At 37.5% G+C, this 9,011-nt stretch overlaps 1 protein-coding gene across 2 annotated transcripts in view; it reads left to right on the forward strand.

Moving 5' to 3' along the window:
* EDNRA (endothelin receptor type A) overlaps positions 1–8,598 on the forward strand; it is a 36,199-nt gene extending 27,601 nt beyond the window's left edge. For both annotated transcript variants that reach the window (XM_027795210.2, XM_055796912.1), the window contains exons 5-8: positions 1,549–1,701; positions 3,964–4,097; positions 4,508–4,616; positions 6,749–8,598. In XM_027795210.2, coding sequence (XP_027651011.1) covers positions 1,549–1,701; positions 3,964–4,097; positions 4,508–4,616; positions 6,749–6,889 — 537 coding nt within the window. In that variant the 3' untranslated portion in view covers positions 6,890–8,598. The remainder of the gene's footprint in view (positions 1–1,548; positions 1,702–3,963; positions 4,098–4,507; positions 4,617–6,748) is intronic.
* Positions 8,599–9,011: the final 413 nt, after the last annotated feature.

Below are 9,011 nucleotides of genomic sequence, written 5' to 3' on the forward strand. Positions count from 1 at the left end.
CTATTTGTAATACTTTTCTCTGCAGAAGGAGTGCTAATTAGATTTCCCCTCAGTAAAAACTTTTCAAATATGAGGCATATTGTTTTCTGCTGGCAGAAGCTCTGTTCCCAGTGGTGGGAAATTCTGCCCCCAAGGAGAGTGCAACTATGCAGCAGACTGTAGCCCGTCCTCACACAGGGATGAGGCTAATGAGGAGGAGGAAACAAGCTAATCAACACAATTCAACATGTCCTGTGAGGTGGGGTTGTGGCCTAGATACAAGCAGCATACTCTAAATTCGCAAGCTCTGTAAGTAGCTAACTGTGTTGTGGCAGAGGGAGATAAATTAAAAGCATTCCCTTCTTTGTAAATCAACCTTCTAGTGTAATTAAAGCAGTTTTTAAAATTAACATTATTAAATACTAGTCTATTAATTGCATCCTTTTTTTCATCTTTCAAAGTTTAGTACTGTTCAGTTTTAAATGTAAACAAAATGTAAAAAGTTTTACCTTTTCAAGCAGGATTCATATGATTCTCCATTATTAGCATTTTGACATTTGGTGTGGGAACCGTGATGTTACAAGAGCACATCCGCTAGGAATAAACAAGCTAGGGGAAAGACTATGAGAAAGAAGCTTCCCTTTTACACACATCCATCTCAGTGACTAATAACATAGAGACAGGAAGTATTTAAAATTTCATATTTCAGTGCACACTTTTGCTTGAGCATAAAAGTTAAAAACCAATAGACAATATTTTCTCAAGTGTGAAAATTTAATCTTCTACAGAAAAAAGTAATTTAAAATGTTTTGTCAAATGTAGTATTTCCCATAATACATAAATGTATTAACTTAAACCACAGCTTAAATCACAGCTAACACTTAAAATTACACAGCAGAGTACTGCTACTCTATCAAGTCCCTCAGTGTCCTGTCACAAAAGGCAAATGGTATGAACGGCAGGCAAGGGGTTAAAAGTAACTGTGCCACTAGAAGACACCAGTCCTAAGCTTTGCATATATCAGACAAACACTTATGAAGGGGCTTCTGTCTGCCCAGTACATAAGCAAACCAACTACCAATCTTTTCACTGATAACAAAAGGTGATTAAACTTACAAGACATTTTGCATTTTCCTTTTTTGGAATCAGGACAGAAGCCATGGAGGTAAATGGCATTTCCTGAGATAGGCTTTTAGTAAGATTTGTTATCTCAAACTGACACTGTCTACATTTTGGCATGTCTTTTTAATAAAGCTGGATTCTAGTTTTCATGAATGAGTGTAAATATTCAGAAAACACAACCAATAAACCTAACTCCAACCCAAGACAGATTGCCACAAAGGTACAGGCATGCTATCCACAGTAAGGTAAAATAAATGTTTACACTGCCACAATTCCCATTTTGATGTTGATCCAAAACAGATCAACAATATGAAAGTTTACATAATTTGTGCTGTTTACCAACAGAAAGATATCAGTGTACTAACTGCCACACTTTCCAAGACTTTCTGTGATGCTTTTCATTGAATCATAAGAAAATATCTTCTCTTTTCTTTACCTTGTCTACAGTTTTACAAAGATGCAAAGGATTGGTGGCTGTTTGGTTTCTATTTCTGCATGCCGCTGGCATGTACTGCCATCTTTTATACATTAATGACTTGTGAAATGTTAAACAGAAGAAACAGCAACTTGAGAATCGCTCTCAGTGAACACCTTAAGCAGGTAAATATTAGGAACACCAATGTCTGAAAATACTGTTCTTCTCTCTTTGAGTTAGCTTAGAAATGTTTCAAAGTGTACATGAATAGAGTAAATTACAGATATAGAAAGTGAGGATGTAAGCTTTTTATGACGTTAAGGTATTCATTTAAACCTGGAACACAGAACTAAATAATGGTATAAGGATGTATTGAAGACAGCATGCTCAGGAAACTAGCCAGTTTCTTTCTTCTCTTAAGTATGTATGACAGTTGTGCTCTCCTGCTCTTTAACCTCAAATCACTACTGGCTAAATGCTTTGAAATTTAACTTCAAAGATTTGCCAGAAACATGTTTCTTTTTATTCATAAAGATATGACTCCATGGGTCCTCACTACTTTTGGCACACTTTGATATGTAACTTCAGTTTCACATAAAAGGCAACTGTAGAATAGCCTAGTTTAGAATAGAGTGGATTGGTTTGTTCAGGGTTATTGCACTGTTGCAGTACCACTACTGCAGCTGCTTTGAAAAGAGCAATGGGAGAACAGCACAAACAAATGATCATGAAGTCACTCAAAGAACAATCAGATCTCACTTTGCTGTTTTTGCAGCACTGTCTGATGTTTAATTCCTAACTGAAATTTTAAAAACAATCTGCAGTTTTCCCCCTGTGTTAATGTCGGCCCACCCAATTCCACTCTTTCTTTCAAATTCCACATTCACATGCGTGAATCCCTGAAGTAGTCCCCTTTGCCTCAGAGTGAGTTTTCCCCTCCAGAGGAGGTACTCCACTGCTGTTTCATTCCAGATTAGAGCAGACTGGAAATCCTCCCCTTGTGCAGATCCTCCACTTTTTCCCCTCATCAGGCCCCAGGGTGTGCAACACAGTCTGTTCTAGGACCATGTACGAGCTGCTCCACCCATTAGAACTAGAACGGTATGTACTGGGTGGGGGAATCCACCCTCCAGCTTTCCCATCCCACTGCGCGGTGCCCAGCAAGCTACTCAGGCTGGTTGCTGGAGGATGGCTTTATGCCACAATTTACAAATGCTTGTCTTTTTAACTGTCACCTTTTGCTCCTCTTCCTCCCTCCCTCCCTCCCCTTCCTTCCTTCCTTCCTTCCTTCCTTCCTTCCCTCCTTCCTCCCTCCCTTCCTCTTCCTTCCTTCCTTCCTTCCTTCCTTCCTCCCTCTCTTCCTTCCTTCCTTCCTTCCTTCCTTCCCTACATTAATATCTACTCACAATCCTTTTCATATTTTGATAAAACTTGCTATTATAAGAAAGAAGAAACAACAGTAGCCATATTCAAAGCCTAATAAGACTTACTGTAAGCACACGTTAGATTTTAAATTTCTTAATCACGGAGCCTTGCAATGCTTAATTATTGTTATGTTACAGGGGCAATTTCAGATGTGGTGTTCTTACCCCTTCATACGCTTCTCCTTATCAAATCCATGCTTACCAAACACCACTGGTATGCATTGTCAAAAATCCACTAAAACATCTGTAAATCTCTAGAGCTATATAAAATATCCATTAAATTGAAATTATTTTCTGAGTAAGTATTATGAGATTAAGCTGTAATACAGACATTTCTAAAATTTTGTTTGTAGAGGAAATATTTACTTAAGAACATCAAGATCACATAGCAAGGATCAGATAGCAAAATTTATATCCCTTCATGTAACATGATGCATACTAATTATAAAATAATACATTTAGCAATAATTTGACATCCTGGCTAGGTATGTGGTTGAATGGAACTTTAATTACCAATTGATTTAGGTGCCTTGGGTTTACAAATTGCCCCACGTCAAGGATTAGGTACAAGTGGTTTATCAGGCAGGTATGATCCCAGTTTCCCACATACATTAAAAAATTTTCTTGCAGATTATGCATGTTTCTGAAGAAAGCGGTTTATCTGAGGGATTGCCAGAAAACTAAACCGGTATAGAGGAATAAGAAGGGCTGGAAAAGCAATCAGGTTCAGAAAAGGCCAGCAGTGGATTTTCCTTGACTAATGCCTACAGTGTCCTGGCAGAGACCTGTGTGCTCCAGCTACTCCAGTCTTGGTGATGAGCAGGTTCTGTTGAGGGTGGCCAGAATCAAGAACATGATAAGCCCCATAAAAACAGTTCAGGGACATCAGGTAGTCTGGAAGCTGCACTTCGGAAATCCTTGCATGCTTTATCTAGATTACTTACTTTGCTGCCAACATCACTACACTACAATCACCTACCAATATGAATTAAGCACTCAGGCATCATTATTTTCTTTTTCTAGCGTCGAGAAGTTGCAAAGACAGTTTTCTGTTTGGTAGTGATTTTTGCTCTTTGCTGGTTCCCTCTCCATTTGAGCCGAATTTTGAAGAAAATGGTATACAATGAGAGAGACCCCGGCAGATGTGAACTACTCAGGTACTTCATTTTCTATTTCAATCAACTGTTTATACTGATGTTTATACTGTTTATAATGCCGCACACTTAGAATTTTTGTGAGAAATGTCATTGTACATGTGACTGTGGTGTTAGAAGAGCAAATACTTTATGTCTTTTCAGCTGCATCCATTTTCAGGGGTTTCAGAATAGGGCAGCATAATTTTAATAAATGTTGTCTGTAATCATTGCAGTAACTTCCCTCTGGCTTTTGTGAACTTCTGTGAGACAGGTTATTATAGACCTAGACTATATAAGACTAGATGGGGGAGTTAGGTAAAAGAGAATTAGTTTCTGTGACAGAAGAGGCTGTAACCGCAAAGAGCATGGATGCTTCTATGATATATGAACAGTTTAAATGTTTAGCTTTTGCTTTTTCTTTTGTTGTGTAGTTTCTTACTGCCATTGGATTATATCAGCATCAACCTGGCAACTATGAACTCTTGTATAAACCCAATAGCTCTGTATTTTGTGAGCAAGAAGTTTAAAAACTGTTTCCAGGTAAGATCTTCTTGGTAAGATTTTAAGTCCAGTTAACAAACTGTATTGAGCCACTTAGTTATTATCTTTTTTTAGCAGTTGGGAAAAGAGACATGCAAAGGAATGAAAGATTAGAAATTGTCTAGTTTACCATCTAGCAGCTCACATAGCACACATACCAAACTGCAAGTGGAACTATCCACTTTATCTGAAATGCTAAACCAGTAAATAAGTGTGACATAGTCCTCATATGTAAACTGAGATAGACATACTCTTGTAAATATTATTTATCTGCGTGTGATATGTATATGAAATACAATTAGGTTAGTAACTTATTTCCCACTTTAGATGAATCCAAAGGACACACACACAGGATGCCAAGCTGCCTGCAGTTAACCAATCTCATTAACGACTAAAATTTTCAGGTTTGAACACCAAAGCAGGCACGTGAGTTGACTTTGTCAATTAAATGTGTATGTGGCTTTTAGCTGCATTTTTCCAGTTCCTACACATGAAAACATATTTTAAGGCTATCCTTGTGACACTGTGGCTCTTCAAGTCCCTATTCACCTAATAAAGACAATGCAGGAAGAAAGAAAATGAGAGCATATAGTAGTAAAGAAAGTAATGAAATGGAAAAGGAAGACTGAAATAGCTTTAACTGCAAAGAAAACCAAAAGATGACAGAACTGTACCACTAAACATTGTCTGTGAATAGGCAACTCAAGCTACTGAAGAAATGTAATAAACTATCAGTCTAGCGCAGGGGTCCTCAAACTTTTTAAACAGGGGGCTGGCGCGCAGATGAAGTGGCAGGCAGTCATCTGCGGCTGCTTGGTTCCCCCCCCAACCCCTGGCGCGGGGGTCTGTAAATACGGGGGCCGGATTGAGGACCCTGGGGGGCCGTATCTGGCCCGCGGGCCGTAGTTTGAGGACCCCTGGTCTAGGGAATACCTGTTTGCCCGTAACCTGCTTAGACTCATAAACTATTTTAAGGGAGTACTTTCACAAGATAAACAAGGAGTCAGCTTTGCTTTTTATGGTCCCCTGCTTCATTTGGGAACTGTGTAGAGGATAATATGCCTGAACTTGTCCTCAGATGAAAGGGAGAATTAACAGTGAGTACTACCAGGCTGCTACTCATATAATTTGTTCATTCTTCCCACTTGTCCTTCCAAATAAAATCACCATCCAACAACACTAATTAAAGAATTTTCAGCTACCGTTTAATCTTTTCCAGCTTCTCACTGTAATTTACCCTTTCCCTTCCCATATCAAGGTCATTAATTCAGGCAGTCTCTCCATTCTGTACTTGAGTTGCTCACCCTACCTCTGTTGCTCTTTTACACACCCACCCATAGATATATATAGTACATATATCTTAATATATCTTAAGTTTGGCTTTACCTCTCTGCAACACTCCCTTCTCATTGAAATCACAGACGACCTGAATCTACTGCTGTTATTGCCGTTGCTCCTCTGAGGCCCTAACTCTTTCCCCTAAAGTAGAGATTCCATCTACACAGAATTAGGCACTAGTTTTTGTGAAGGAAGGGGAGGATAGCTGAAGAATCCTTTCTGCTCCTTTCCCAAAAGAGAACTGAACATATCAGCCTGTGAATAACCTGAGCATATGATCCTGAATGACCTTCTATTCTTAGCTGTGAAAAATGATACATCTCAATATATTCACTGACCCTTTTCCTAAATATTTTTTTCTTCTTCTAAGATGTGAGAAGAGAACTAAGTCACAGGCTGGGGAATTTTCTTCTTCTCTTTTACATGCTAAGCTGATTCCTAAGTTTGAAGTGCAGTGATAAAGTGGGAAAAAAAACCCCAACCCAGCTCTTACAATATGTATTGAGTTCTGTCAGTTCTTGGATCTATTTAGCTTAGTCAAACAAATTTCTCCTTTGATAGTATGCAAGTTTTTCTTAAATAAAGAGTTTTTCTTAAATTAGGCTGGGCCTAATTTGCTGCGTTTGTCATGTTTAATCACAAGAATTGTTTGTATTGTAGGATAAAAAAATTGCCTGAGTGCAGTTATGACTCCCTTCAGCTAGAATCACATGGTCATTCCTGAATGAAAAATATGGCTGGCAATCTGCATAGAGTTGTTAGGTTTGCGTTAACTTTCTTTTTTTTCTCCCCAGTCATGTCTTTGCTGTTGCTGCTCTCAGTCTAAGAGCCTAGTGACTTCAGTGCCCATGAATGGAACAAGCATTCAGTGGAAAAATCAAGAACTAAATAATCACAATACAGACCGAAGCAGCCATAAAGACAGCATAAACTGAAAATTAAGGACTCTCATACCACTTCAGAATCAAACAGGAAAAAAAAGAGTCACAACAAAGCTATTTCAACAGGCAGTCCAGTGACTGTTCTATAATCAATTCAGACATGTGCACCCTTGTACCTAATTCTAGAGGTGACTGAGTAGATTGACTGACTGTAACTGTGATGTTCTGTGAACTGAGATCCACTGGATGGTCATTCTGGCTCTGAAAAAGATATTGATGTGATTATGACACCAAAAAACTGACTTGAACTACACAGGCGGTTTACTCTTCTGAACCAAGCAGGAACTGTCCAGTGTCTGTGACTGGTACAATACAATCTTTTAACCTGACTGTCACCTAGAATTAATCCCTATGGAACTTTTCAGAAGATAGCAAAGTGGAATCTGTCTGTGACTGCATTTTCTCTCTGCCCATCTGCCTTTTAACTTTTATTTGTGTGGTGGATATATTCCATGCATCAGTATGTTTTGCATGTTGTTGTTTTTCAGGTTTATGTTGGAAAATGTTTTGGTCCACACTAGTATTTTATTTACTTATGTTACAATAGGTCAGGACATTAGCTGGGCCATTCACATTTGTAGCACTTCAGGACTCAAAAATAGGAAGAGATTATTTAAAGTGGCATCAAAATTTGGCACTTAAGCACAGATTAATACCCAAAAAAGAGGTATTAATAATACAGTACTATACTGTGTTATTTATTCTAATGCTCTGTACAAAATAAACGTAATCTATATCAGCAAAAAGAATGAAAGCTGCCCGCAGAGGGGCAGCTTACAGTATGTTTTTAATTAACCTGCCATTTTAATTCTTCAACTATATGAATCTATTAATCTATTTACACTATAGCTGCATTAAATCCAAGTTGAAATGAGGATCAGTGGAACACAGTGAAACATTATTAAAGCTGTCCAAAGAGTTCTGAGAATATGGTTATTATCATAGTAACTATGCACAATACTACTTACGCATTGTGAACATGAGGTTATAGTCAGAGAGAACACAGAACTGTGGAAGTCCTTAACAGCTGGAAGAGCACAAGGATTTTTTTCTGCTTTATGCTTACAGAGTTCTTTGTCTTATTCTCACAATGTTCAAAGATTTCAATGGGGTTTGATAGTTTATTAGCATTGTTAACCATACAAATGCTATGAATAATATATAGAAAATATTGCTTGCATACATGTAAACTGGTGATTTAGTTATTACTTTCATCCATTATGGTTACATGGCAAGAGATTCCTTGTTTGGCTATAAAAATTTTTAATAGGTAGCCTTTCATTAAATAGTGGAATTAAATAATGTGGTGTCATATATAATATGCCTCATGCACAAATCTGCTAGAAAATTTATAGCATCTGTTGTGCCAGGCTAAGAAGCAGTAATTAAAATTCCACAAATTTTTAAACATTTGTTACATTTCAAGTGAAAGATATAATCCTGCATATTTTTATTTATGAGGTCAAAATGCTAGTGCCTACAATGACTTCTGCTGCACAAATTTCCCAAATGTTTACATTCACACAAATCTTCTAAAGTATATTAAAAACAATTCTTTAAATTGGTTTATATATTTTTGTGTGCTTTTGTCTCTGTGGCATGTATGTGTGTATAAATATAAATTTATGTTCATATGTTATAAACCTAAATACAATCTTCTGACAGTGCTCTAGTACTGCCTAAGAACACGGTATTGAATGAGACTTGGCTGAATTTTATTCAAACTATTTCATCCTCAAACTGTATTGAAAGTCATAGTAAATGAGTAACAATGCTTTCCTTTGAGAAGATTGAATTACTGGTCTCTATATCCTGACACCTTCACTGCTCCTTTGACAGAATGTATTGAGGAGATGACAAAGGTAAACAGAAAACAGACATAAGGAATGGGTTTAAGTTGTAAATTGCCCCTTCTTTATTTCAAGGCAGGAGAAAGCTTTGTGTGCATTCCCCTCTTCTGTTATTTACATGATGGTTGGATGAACTAGAAAGTTCACACTATACCAGCAATATAATATATAATCTGATTGTTCAGAGACAATCTTTTCTACCTATCTACATGACAGTGAGCAGCAGAGACAATCCAGGGCAGGAACTCTAAAGTTCTACAATAATA

The sequence above is a fragment of the Falco peregrinus genome, chromosome 2 (genome assembly GCF_023634155.1).
Source record: "Falco peregrinus isolate bFalPer1 chromosome 2, bFalPer1.pri, whole genome shotgun sequence".
NCBI classification, from domain to species: domain Eukaryota; kingdom Metazoa; phylum Chordata; class Aves; order Falconiformes; family Falconidae; genus Falco; species Falco peregrinus.